Source organism: Mus caroli, unplaced genomic scaffold, assembly GCF_978045245.1.
Source record: "Mus caroli unplaced genomic scaffold, Mus_caroli_1 scaffold_15, whole genome shotgun sequence".
Taxonomy (NCBI): domain Eukaryota; kingdom Metazoa; phylum Chordata; class Mammalia; order Rodentia; family Muridae; genus Mus; species Mus caroli.
Window position 1 is genome coordinate 56,924,417 of NW_028227270.1, and position 13,576 is coordinate 56,937,992.

At 41.1% G+C, this 13,576-nt stretch overlaps 1 protein-coding gene across 5 annotated transcripts in view; it reads left to right on the plus strand.

Moving 5' to 3' along the window:
* Fancc (FA complementation group C) overlaps nucleotides 1-13,576 on the plus strand; it is a 119,739-nt gene that overhangs the window by 70,419 nt on the left and 35,744 nt on the right. For all 5 annotated transcript variants that reach the window (XM_029468274.2, XM_029468271.2, XM_085831013.1 and 2 more), the window contains one exon: nucleotides 11,841-12,005. In XM_029468274.2, the coding sequence (XP_029324134.1) occupies nucleotides 11,841-12,005 (165 nt within the window). The remainder of the gene's footprint in view (nucleotides 1-11,840; nucleotides 12,006-13,576) is intronic.

Genomic DNA, 13,576 nt, shown 5'->3' on the forward strand with positions numbered 1-13,576 from the left:
TCAAGCCTCAAAAGGTGTTGTTTGGTTATGAGAGAAAGGTTCACTCTCTCACTGCAAATGCATGTTCACAATACGGTTAGCGTCTGTGTAGAGATAGTATTGTAGTGGGAAGCTCTTTTAAATATTATTGTTTAATGTCACTCTTCTCTTAGCAGTCACAGGGAAGTTAAGTATGAAATGCCTTTGGTGTACACACTAGGAAAAAGCCCGTGCATGTACAGTAAGGAACACAAAGGAAAAAGAGTCTCAGGCTCACCCTGGGGCTCCGTGCAAGAGGAGAATGTGTGGACTCTGGGCTCTTATTTTCATCTCTTTACCCTGCCCCTTCCTTATGTGTGTGTATACCTTATACACAATTGGAATGTTTACAAGGCAAGAGATAGTTTGATGTGCATACATGACCCAACTTTAAGAAACTCAGCGTTCTAGAATCTAGACTAAACAATTGAGATAGATTCAGAGAAATTAAAAAATAATTAATCACATCACAGATGTTTCTTTACTCTGTGAGCAAAGTTGGAACTGTTTTCATTGGTGAGCACTACATTTTTAACAAATCATTAACCAAACGAATCTAGGCACTGAAGAGACTGTGTTCAAAAACAATTTTTTGAAGCTGTCGCCAGCTGAAGCGCTGTCAAAACCGGTGTTTGTCTTCAGACTTTATGAGTGCAGGACTAGTAAATGTTATGACTCTTGGAGAAAACACTGTCAAAGATCCTGACAACACTGGATTTGCCCCTCTCTCCCCCCAAGATATGACACCAAAAGTGTAGGCAACAAAGAAAAATAGATTGAAGGGCCAGAGAGGTGGCTCAGTGGGTAAAACACTTGCTGTGTAAGCCTGGTGACCTGAGTTCAACTTTGGAATCCCTGAAGATGGGAAGAGAGGAACAATTCCACAGAATTGTCGTTTGATCTCACACATGCACAGTGCACCCTCCCCAACAACAACAACAGTAAAAATAATAGTAATAAAATAATAATTTTAATGTTAAAATTGAACTTTATTAAAATTCATTAACTTTAATTAAAATTTAAAATTTGGGCACTTGGTAGCTCAGTGGTAGAACATTTGACTGGCATACTTAAGGCCCTTGGGTTGAACCCTTGAAACTAGAGAATACAATCTTTGTGAATCAAAGGATACTGCCAAGAAAGCAAATTAACAATATAGACAAAACCTATAGAATGAAATAAAACCTTTATAAGTAATATCTCTGAGATAGCAATGCCTATAATTCTTGTAATTGGCAGTCTGGGGCATAAGAATCATGAGATTGAAGTGAGCTTGGACTCTTCTGGGGTGTGTTGAGACAGAGTCTCATGTAGATCAAGTTGGCCTCAAAATCACAGAGACCTGCTTGCCTCTGCCTTCCAAGTGCTGAGACTTAAGGCATGCACCACTATACCCAGCCCCCAGATTGGACTTCTTAACAAGTTTGAAGCCAGTCTGGGCTACATAGTGAGACTGTCAAAAACCAACCAGCCAACCAAACAAATATACAGATTTCTTCCATAGGAATTTGTGTCTAAGATGTCTAGACACGTGTAAACAGCAGCAACAAACACCCAGAACTGGACAGCTGCTGGAGACATATTGTAGTGGCAGAGGGCTAGCTTCTAACATTCTGCATTTGCCAGGCTCTGGGTTCAAACAAAGGGAAAACAAAAACAAGCAAAAGACTTAGCTTGAATAGGCATTCTATCAGAGAAATATATGCCTGGTAAAATAGGGCATGACACACAATTTTAATCCCAGGATTTGGGAAATGAGGACAAGAGGCTCATCCTCTATATAGAACAAGTTGGGGACCCTATCTCTAAAATCAAAACAGAGCAAACAGAATACCTGGCCACTAAACAAATGAGAATGTATGCAACACCACACCCAACAGGGGGCATGTAAACCAGAGCTACAGTGAAGTACCATTTAATGCTTGCCATGATGATGATAGAAAGAAAGGAAAGGAAAACCCCAAGTGTTGATGAGGAGAAATTGGAGCTCTGTGTATTGCTGGTGATAGTATAAAATGGAACAGCCACAGTGGAAAACAGATTTTCTAGGAGAATTAAACTGCATTTCTGTGTGACACAGAAAATTCACTGCAATGTGTATTTCTTCTCTCTTTTCTTTTGCTGATCTCTGCTCTGCCTTCAGTCCCAATGAATCTACCTATTCTAGGACTTAATATACATGGAATAAAAACATATTTGCTTCTGTATTGGACTGGTTTTACTAAGCAGTGATTAAAAACACTGATCAAAAAGAGGGAAAAGGGGCTCCTTGCTCTTCTGGGTCACAATCTATTGCTGAGGACAGAGTCAAGGTAGAAGCTTGAGCACAAAGTTGGAAGAGAAACTTTGAAAGAACACTGCTCCTGCATAGCTGTGTTATACAGCCACCTGCATAGGGATGGTGCTGCCCACAGTAGGCTGGGTCCCCTCACATCAATTAGCATCTAAGACATCTCCCACAGACATCCCCACAGGCCAGTCTGATGTGGGTAATCTTTAATTGAGACTTCCTTCTCAGGTGACTTTAAATTGTGTTAAGTTGATGGTTAAAGGTAAGTAGGAAATTATCCTAAAAAAATTAAAAGCATTAAAACTATACACCAATTTTATTAATTGACCACAGCTAAAAGACAAGATGTGTTTATATTTCAGTGGACATTTTCCAATATAAAAAGAAACAAGTTTTATGTATGCACAAGCATAGGAAGATTATGTAAACATGCTTAGTAAAACAGTCCAACACAGAAGCAAATATGTTTTTATTCTATGGATATGAAGTCCTAGAATAGGCTGGTTCATTGGGACCTAAAGCAGAGCAGAGATCAGCAGCAGGAGGGAGGAGAGAAAGGGAAGTTATGTTTAATATATTTAGTTTGTTGAGAGCAGTAGAAACTTTTGGATAAATAATAATGGCGAGAAGATGGCATGTGAACATATTTAGTGTTAGTCACTACTGATATATGGCTAAATGATAACTTATTTATGTTTTACTGCAATGAGAAAACTAAAGAAAAAAAAGTGTGCCACTGCGTACTCAAGTGAAGTTTACAACACTCCTTTCAATGTCTGTTAAAGGTTTGGATTCCATACATTGATCACGAGTGTGTGATCTAATCGAACCACATTGGTAAACAGTGTAGTAGCTTATTACTGAGTGTGGTATACCCTGCAAGATGGCTCAGTGGGATAAGTGTATTTGCCCTAAGCTCAGTGACCTGAGTCTATCTCTAGGACCATGATGGAAATGCCAGGGCTATGTGCAAGTCATTGCAGAAGAGACAGGTGAATGGACAGTAAACATGAAAGGAATGGCAAGAGCATGCATGACTTCAGAAGATGGCACAATAGAGAGCCCCAAATGTTTTTCCTCCACTGGGTAGTAAGGACATAAAGAACAAAGTCAAACCAGCTAATCACAGTAGCAGAGTTCTGCAGTTCTGGATACAGACACCAGAGGGAGCAAAGATCACTGGCTCGTGTAACTAAAACAGAGGACATTCATTCCTGTGAGGCTTCCCTGCAGAAAGTGAGCAAGACTAGAACTCAGATGTCATCCGTGGCAGTGAGACAGTAAGAGCAAACTGTATGCTTTCTACAGCAGTCTCATTTTATACTTTAGTTTACACTCATTTTTACAGTTACTTTTAGCTACTTTAATTGGGTTTATTTTCCTTTAAAAATTTGAGTATATTTATTTGTTTGAATATCTTTTCCTGTTCATATATTTTAGGACCATTAGATAGTGACCCAGAGATTATTTATTTCTGATTATTTTTAAACTTTATTTGACAAGGTCTCATGTATGAGGCTGGCCTCAAACTCACTGTGTAGCCGGGATAACCTTGAATTTGTCTCTGCTCTGCAGCGCTGGGATGACAGGTGTGCACCACCACACCCAGTGCATGTGGTGCTTTAGGCCAAAGCCAGAGCTTTGTGCATCTAAATAAGCATGCCACCATCTAATCTGGGATCTCAGTAGATACAAGGGCATACGAAGAACTGAAAATGAAAGGATGCTGTGGAAGGCTGTGAGAGTAACATACACACACACACACACCACATAACAAAAAAAAAGCCATATATATATGATATATATATATATATGGTATATATATATATGATATATATATATACCATACAACTATTGTAAGAGGTAAAGGGTGTTACAGAAGGAGAAAAAGGTCTCTTCTCTAGAGATTTAAGCTGTAAACAATTGAACTTAGCAATGGAGTGCACAGATACAAAGTACACATAGAAAGATTGGTGGAAAAAACATAAAATAAGGAGAAAGGGATCCTACATTTCACTTTGAATAGTGCTTTTTTTTTTCTTTTTTGTAATAAAGAATGGTAAATAAGCCGGGCAGTGGTGGCACACGCCTTTAATCCCAGCACTTGGGAGGCAGAGGCAGGCGGATTTCTGAGTTCGAGGCCAGCCTTGTCTACAGAGTGAGTTCCAGGACAGCCAGGGCTACACAGAGAAACCCTGTCTCGAAAAAACAAAACAAAAAAACAAAACAAAACAAAACAAAAAAAACAACAAAAAAGAATGGTAAGTGGACAAGACCTAGGGTGGTGCTAACAGCCAGTTCAGCCAGTAGATATATGTGGAGCACCCCATATAATAATAATAATAGAACACACATTACTCTCTTAGAGTATTCTTCAGGATAGACCATATTTTGGATTATAAAACGCATCTTAGTAAATTGAAGAAGACTTAAGTTGTATCAACTGTCCATTTTGATCACTGTGAAGTAAAACTGGAAACTTTACCAATATGTAAATCAATACATTTTAAAACAGCTAGTGCTCAAAGAAATGATACATTTAGAAAATTACCTTGAGAGAAATGACAGTGAACATGCCACATGCCAGCACTTGCAGGTTGTGGCAAAAGTTAGGATATTCATTTAAGAAAAAAACCTGAGTTAGAAAGAGGCAGCAGATTAGAATAGCCATCAACAATAGAGAAGAAAAAATTTAAAAAAAAATAAAAACTGAGAGAGGTGTGCAGGACTTAGTCTTGGGCTGTGAGATATCACTAAACAGCTGTATGCCAACAACTAGGACAGTCTAGAACTGGAGGCTGTTCTAGAAATATGCAAGTCTTTAAGAAGTAAAAATATGAGCAGATTAAGTCAGGTGATCAAAACCTCCCAACAAAACCCCAAAGATCAAAAGGCTTCACTGGAAGAGTTAAAAATTCTTTTAAACTCTGCCAACCTCCTAGAGAAGAGGGGGACACTTTCAAATCAGTTTATAAGGTTAGCCATCTACAGATAACACAGTCATATACATGTATGCAAAGAAAACAGGGTTAGTTGATATCTTTGGCACATATGTGAGTAGTAGATCTATACAGAGCTTAGTACCACCAATTACCAGGGAAATGCAAACCAGAACTGCATAGCAGTTTATATAAATAAAGGTGTAAGGAGGCTGGATGTAGTATTGTATATATCTTTAACTTCAGCATTCAAGAGATAGAAGCAGGCAGATCTTTGAGTTCTGAGACTAGTCTGGTCTACTTAGTGAGCTCTAGGCCAACTAAAGCTACATAGTAAGATTCTGTCTCAAAAAAAAAAAGAAGAAGAAGGAGAAGAAGAAGAAGGAGAAGGAAGAAGAAGAAGAAGAAGAAGAAGGAGAAGGAGAAGGAAGAAGAAGAAGAAGAAGGAGAAGGAGAAGGAGAAGGAGGAGAAGGAGAAGGAGAAGGAAGGAGAAGGAAGGAGAAGGAAGGAGAAGGAAGGAGAAGGAAGGAGAAGGAAGGAGAAGGAAGGAGAAGGAGAAAAGAAGGAGAAGAAGGAGAAGAAGGAGAAGAAGGAGAAGAAGAAGAAGAAGAAGAAGAAGAAGAAGAAGAAGAAGAAGAAGAAGAAGAAGAAGAAGAAGAAGAAGAAGAATTATTTTAAGGGAGGGAAGCTTTAGATAGCTTTAGTATGTTGTGTTGTATTGTGTTGATGATGATGTGGAGAAATGACATCATGCACTACTGGTGAGCATGCAGTGTGGCATAGCTACTGTACACAAGCCATAGTGGTTCATTCACAAAGAAAAATAGATCTGGTGTGATGCTGCATGCCTGTTTTCTCAGCACTTGGGAGGAGGGAGTCCGAGGGTCCAGAGTCCAAGGCCAGCTGTGGCTACATGAGACTTGGTCTTAAACAAGCAAGTAAATGGAGTTTCTGCGTGGCCACTTCCACGTCTGCTTATATATGCAAAAGAATTGAAAAGATAATTTGCAAACCTATGTTGGTTGTATTTTACATACTAACCAAGGGATAGAAGTAACCTCTGTGCATCTTGTTAGATGAAAGCATGGCATAGACACAACTAAATTTTTATCATCCTTATAAAAAAAAAAAAAAAAGAAAGAAAGAAAAAAGGAAAGCCCTGTTGAGTGCTCTGCCACGGTCCATCTGACACTACACAGTGAAATGAGCCAACCACCAAGGACAAATGCTGCCTTCCACTCACCTGTAATATCCAGAGTAGCCAGTCTCTCAGGAGGTAGAATGCTGTTTGCCATGGGCTGGGAGGAAGGGAGGCAGAAGTTCTTGGTTGATAAAGAGTTTTAATTTTGTAAGATGTGGAAGTTGTGGAGATCTTTTGATAAGATGATGGTTTGGAAGGTTGATATAATGAGGGTTTTACTATCACCTGAGGATACTCTTTAAGTGTTGGTGATTTCAGGAAGATATAGGTTATTTTCAAGCAAGGCCAGAAGAGGTCCATGATAAATCTCCTTAACAATTTTAAAGTCACTCGGCATTGGTGGAGCACACCTTTAACCCCAGAACTCAGGAGGCAGAAGCAGGCAGATCTCTGAGTTCAAAGACTGGTCTACAGAGCGAGTTTAGGACAACCAGGGCTACACAGGGAGACCCTGTCATGAAAAACAAAACAAAACAACAACAACAAAATTTAAAAGTCTACTATAAAATTAGGTAGAGCTTGGGCTTATCAAAATACAGGCAAGCAATAGATATCCCTCTGAAGAAGTTCATGGCATTTGTGGATCCAGCCTGAGGCTTGTCGAATACCTGGAGATACAGTTCAAGAGGGAGTTATGCAGCTTTCCAGACAGCATTACAGTAAGTGTTGGGCTTTGACTGGTTGCCAGAGCAGTACTCCAAACGACTTCTGTGTAAGAACTGAACGGCAAAAGGCTTGATGCTTAGCACACATTGCTAGAGCCATCCTCCTGTATGGTGGTCTCTAGCCTCCCAGCTTTCTACAGCAAGCCACAGGACTACACCGTGAGATGACTTCTTGCAAGGTTCACAGCATCACACCTTGTAGCTGTGATAGCAAAGACCTGAATAAAGAATATAAATATCTGTAATTGAATTGTTGATTTTATTTCTTGGTCACATGACTGTATCAGCTTCTCTAAAGAAAGCTAAATTTTGACCATCTCTGCTTCTGAACTCAGGGCATCAGTCTCCTTTTTATGAAGATTTTGAAACTGTGAGATGAACTTTAAATAGTCTAGCAACGAAAAATTAACATTGAGTGGAGTCCCTTAGAGTAGCCGAAGAGAACAGAATAGCTTTTTCATTTGGGATGGTGTTTGGGGTTCTTTGGCTACTTGAACTTTTGAAGTTATACTAATGAAAGGAATAATAACAGGTATGTTTTCATAAGTGGGTACAATTTTGTTGATTCAGGTATGAACCAGAAAGTTTGTAGCGCACTCCTGCTGTTTCTAGTTCCAAGGTTCTGATTTGTACATCTGAAAACTTGGCAGAGAACTTTAGATATGTAAGATAGTGTTGTACTTTAATTGTCATTACTACTGGCAGCATTGCTATCATGCTCTCCTCCCCCGGGCCCCAATCAGGTTTGGCAGTTGGCTTTGAAGTGCTGCCCTTGTGCCAATTTTCCTTAGGACAGAAGATGCTGGGCTGAAGTTAAAGTTCATAAAGCAGCTGCACCTTAAGACTCCCAGTTTGGGATTGAGGAAATGGCTTTGTTGATGAAGCACTTGCTGTGCAAACAGGGGGACCCTAGTTTGATCCCCTGCATCCATGTAAAACACCTGAGCACAGTGGTATATCTTTGTAATCCTAGTCCTGGGGAGATGGAGACAGAGGGCTCCCTGAGGCTCATTGTCCATCCAGCCTAATCCAATCAGTGAGTCCCACGCCCAGTGAGGGACCTGCTCTCAAAAACAAGGTACCCACACGTCAGTTTTGACTTTTGTCCAAGGTTTTAAGGGGCTAAGTTATTTTTCATTTTTAATGGATAGGGAACAGGATTTCATGGTTTTGGCTATTAAAAACGAGACTTTAAAAGCTCATAAAAAGATTCAACGAGCACGTGAGGCATCAAGTTACTTTTTAAAGTCAATTTTCTGATAAGACTAAATGAACTCCATAGGAGGGTTGAATTTCTTTCGAAAACCATGTACTGACTCAACACACTTTGAAAAATTACCAGGGAAAATTGTATCTTATTCAATTATAAAATTCTTTGAGGAGGAAAAATAGGAAAAGAAAGACTGTACTAAACAGGATTCAGTGGAGCAAATGAGGAAGGCTTGAGATGTGTCAGGGTCCCTGAGATGTCAGGCTGGCACAAGTGTAGCACTTTGTGGTTTCAGTTAGGAGTTATCCCAGTGCTGCCTGACACAGCTTGCTGCTGCTAAGAATAACTAACTACTCACCACAATTTCACCTACCCATCTTAGTCGCGTGTGGCCTGGCTGCCAGTGGTGTGTCATATCTATAGTAAGTACCAAAACCCTGCATTTCCCTCTCTGGGAATTTTACTCAAGAGGCAGGAACAAGTTGTTTAATTAGAGAATCAGTTGAATTTGACTCACAGGGACAAACCATTCAGTTGACTCTTAACCTTGAGCTGAAAACAGCAGCTCAGAGAAACACGTATAGGCTTATAGTTCACTTTGTGGGCATGTCTGTGTTCCAGCCTCTTTGTTGACTTCTAACAAATTTGGATGAGCCATAATGGTCACATTTTTCATGTCCTGTTACCTCGTGGCATGTACACCAGAGCACTGAATGTTGCTGTAAAATTAAAGAAGAGTTTCTCATGCCCACGAGTCATGGCTCAGTTCCATCCAGTTCTTTGTAGTGCAGATTTTCAGAACTATTTGAGTTAATAAATCATGTGCTTCAGCTTCTGGGTTTGATGTCCAGAGGCAGGTTAGGTTCTTCAGTCAACTAAACCTGAGGGAGACTCTACTTGGTGATTAGGACAATAAATGAACAACACAAGTGTTTCCCAAGAGATCATGCTCCGAGTACCACATAGAAGTTGTTCCAGAAGAGGTACAGCTGAGGACTGAGTAGTGAACACTACTCTGTGAGCTGTCTTTGCTGGTCTCAAAACAAACTGAAACAAGAAATATGTCTTCTGTTACTGCAAGTACTATTTCTGCATGTTTAGTATTTAAATAATATTGAGTTTTAGTTTTTAAAAATTCAATTATAAAATATTTGATATCTGTGTGCCCATTGCCCAAGTTCTCCATTGTGTATGTTACATTATTATTTGCTTTGGTCTCTTAAGGAAATAGTTTTGGCATCAGTTTGAAAGCATCTCTTTCTCACTACACTGCTCCCTCTCCAGAGGGCCTAGCCCTAGAGAAGCTGCTGTCAGCCTTGGGGTTCTACTTTCAATGTGCTTGCTTCATGTGTATGTATCACCTTGAATGCTTTACGATTAACATAAGTAATAACATGGATATAGATATTTTTGCTTTCTTTGTTTATAATTATATTTTTAAACTTTACCTGGTACTATATGTCTAGTTTATTTCATTTTAACTGCCATTTAACATTCTATTCTGTAACTAAACCACAAGTTATCTGTTATTTATTGATTTCTGTACAAATACACAGCAAGCTGTATTCAACCCTTTTGAAATACTTGTTGAAGTCCCCTTAGTCTGTTAGGAGACTGTGCCTGTTGATTTGTATTTTCTGTTCTCTTACTGATCCTCTGTGTGTCCTAAATGAAGCAGAGTCCAGTGTGAAAACCTGTAGACCAGAAGGTGACGATAGGAGTGCTTTGCATTTCCCACAAACCTTGCAGGTGGGCTCACTGGAGTGCTCTCTGCTAAAGGATGTATCCTGCAGTCTCCTGCCTAGTACTGTAGTCACTGGCCCTGCAGAGCTGATGAACTTCTGAGATATGGCTAGGGTCCCAGTCTCTAGTTTTGCTGCAGTGTATTGGTAGGCAGTGTATTGGTAGGTAGTGGCCAAAGACCTGTCACAAAGCAGCATTTGAGACTCATGGGACTCAAGGGAACTAGCAATATTTCACAGGCAGGTTGGACTTACTTAGGAGGCAAAGCAGAAGACTTGGGTCAGAGTAGCAGCGGAGTAACAATCTGAGAGAGGCAAGAAGGAAATCTGATTCAACAGGACTTAGTTAGCAGATGTTGGTTCAAAGTTCTAGAGTCCAGTACTAGCCGTTTATTTTTTAGGCATTTAAGTACAGTACAATTTGGGGAAAAGTTTCCTGGTAACAATGATCTCAATCCCATGTATACAATAAAACTTAAAGCAGTTTAAGGGCCTATGGGAGGATCAGGTGTGGTCTAGGTCATAAGATAGAGCAGAGGTCGCTGAACTGCAAAGTGTATATGACTTCTCCCCTGAGGATGTGTTTGTTCTCTGACCGAGAAACAATGCTCAGGATAGTGCTGTAGTAGAAATTATTTAAATGCCAGCCTGAGGTTTCTATCCCACCTTCGACCCTTTAGTTCCTGGGTGAAAGACACACACAGCCTTTATATTTACAATAAACCTTAAACAGTACAAAAGTTGGGCAGCTGCCTGGCCCTTATGCTGTTAAAAAATCTACTTTCCTATCGATAACCCTGAGTTATTATTTACTACGTTTCATCTGGGCTGCTCTTAACTCCAAATGACCAGTCCTCAGGGCCAAGTTCTAGTGACTCCTAACCCTGGCTTCTCCTTCCTTCTCTTGCATTCTCTTCTGCTCAGCTATTGGCTGTCAGCATCTTTATTTACCAATCAGAAATAACTTGGTGGCAGAGTCACTCAGTGTTTTACACTTTCTGGTTTCTGGGGCAACCAGCCTTGGGGGCCCAATATTAGCATTAGAATATAAGCAGCCTTAGGCCAACCCACTACATAAGGGTCTAGGAAGGCAGGGTCTGAGGGATTCTGATGTGACCTGGCTGCACAGATAGCAAAGGTCACCAGGTTATTAACTACATCCACTTCCAGCCTTCTGGGTGGAAAGCAGGCCTACATCCCTTCCATTGAAGAAACAAGCCTGCATATTTGACACTCCTGGTTTTCCTTGTGCCCTCTATAGGAGAGCATATAGGCCGCCAAGGGGGGACTTTTGTAAAGCTGTGAGCAGTAATGTGAAGTTGAGAGGGCTGCTAAACTGTTCCTTTGTTGATAAGTCGTAGAGGGAGGCAGAAGCCAGTGGTCAGGAGACTGTTTGTGTTTAGCTGGAGGTGGTGGTGGTCTGAGCCAGGGGGGTAGTGGTAGAGGTGCTAAGCTGCTAGGGAGTTGACAGCACTGACTGCTGGATCAGGCCAGAGCTGGTGTCTGCATGGGGGTTCTATGGAAGGACATGGGGAGCTGTTTGGGCCTTGTGAATCAGATGTGTTTGCATATAGCGGTACAAATAAAGGCCTCCTGTGAGTGTAGTCGATGTGGGGATAGCAGTGATTAAAGAAGACCCGGCCCATCATGCTAGAGAAGGTCTTTGTTAGGTTAGTGTGCGGGCCCTGCCCCTGTCCTTTTCAGCAGGAAGACTGTGTTCAGTTACACATGGCTTTCAGAACTGGACCATCACTTCTTACCTTTTCTCCAATAGGATGGCTCCTGAGCGCATGATGTCCCTGTCACAAGTTTGTGTCCCTCTTGTTACTCTGCCTGATATGGAACCCCTGGTAGAGGCTCTACTCACCTACCATGGACATGAGCCCCAGGAAGTCCTCGCTCCTGAGTTCTTCGAAGCTGTGAATGAGGCCTTCTTGTCGTGAGTGCATCCATGTTACCACTCGATTTGTTTCTCCTGGATGTAGAATGTCGCGGCATGGAGAAAACACATGACAGTGTATTTAATGTTTTCAGCTTCTCTTTATTTTTATTACATTTCTCTCTCTCTCTGTCTCTCTCTCTCTCTCTCTCTCTCTCTCTGTCTCTCTCTCTCTCTGTCTCTCTCTCTCTCTCTCTCTCTCTCTCTGTCTCTCTCTGTCTCTGTCTCTCTCTCTCTCTCTGTCTCTCTGTCTCTCTCTCTGTCTCTCTGTCTCTCTGTCTCTCTCTCTCTCAGTGTGTGTGGAGGTCTGAGGACAAGCTACAGGAATTAGCTTTCTCTTTACTCCATCTGAGCACCAGGGACTGAACTCAGGCCATCATGGCTGGCAGCAAGTGTGTTTGTGATCACCAGCTCTCACCTCAGCCATCTCAGTTCCCTTTAGTGCTCTTATTTTTTTCTAAGAGCCCCAAAGAGTTTTATGTGGGTTGTATGTCTCAGTATTTGTTATATATGAAACCACAACCAGAAATTTAGGAAATGCTTTCTGAGCCGGGGCAGAGTACTGCCCAGCACGAGGCATAGGTTTGAGTCTCAGTTCTTCAAATGGAAGAAAGGGGGAAGGAGAATATTCCTTCAAAAGAAAATTGCTTTGTTTAAAAATAATAGAGCTGGGCGTTGGTGGTGCACACCTTTAATCCCAGCACTCAGGAGGCAGGGGCAGGCAGATTTCTGAATTCGAGGCCAGCCTGGTCTACAGAGTGAGTTCCAGGACAGCCAGGGCTACACAGAGAAACCCTGTCTCGGAAAAAAACAAAACAAAACAAAACAAAACAAAACAAAACAAAACAAACAAATAAATAAATAAATAAATAATAAAGGGCTGTGAAGGTGGCTTAATGGATAGCACAACTTGCTGAGCCAGCACAATTTATATCCTTATCAACCACACAAATGCTGTGCATGGTTATGCATACCTGTAACCCAAGCATTGGGGTGTGGGGTTGAAATAGGTGGATCCCTGGGGCTTCTTGGCTAACCAGCCAGGCCCCCAAGTGGGAAGATCCAGGTTCAGTGAGAGACAGTATCTCAAGGGAATAGGTAGTAAGTGATAGAGCTGGTTACCTGGCCTCGACATGAGCATAGAGCTGCACAAGAGGAGGAGGAGGAACTGGAGGAAGGGCATGGGAGAGAAGGAAAAGGGAGAAGAAGACGGAAGGAGGAGGAGGAGGAAGAAGGAAACGGAGAAGAAGGAAGCAGGAGGAGGAAGAAGAGGAAGAAGGAGAGAGAGAGGAAGAAGGAGGAGGAGAAGGAGGAAGAGGAAGAACAGGAAGAGGAGGAAGAGCAGCAGCAGCTTTGGTGGAAATGCCTATCCCCAACAATTACATACTTGGAAAGGTGGTGATATCATAATAGCCATTGGAGGTAGGAGTGGATAGTTTCTTTTGACCTAGATTTGAAATGGTCATGTTTTTAAAGGTTGGTTACAGTTTGGGATCTGAGGTTATATTAATGAGATTTTTTTTTAAGATTTCATTTATTTTTGTATATGAGTATACATATTTTTGTATATG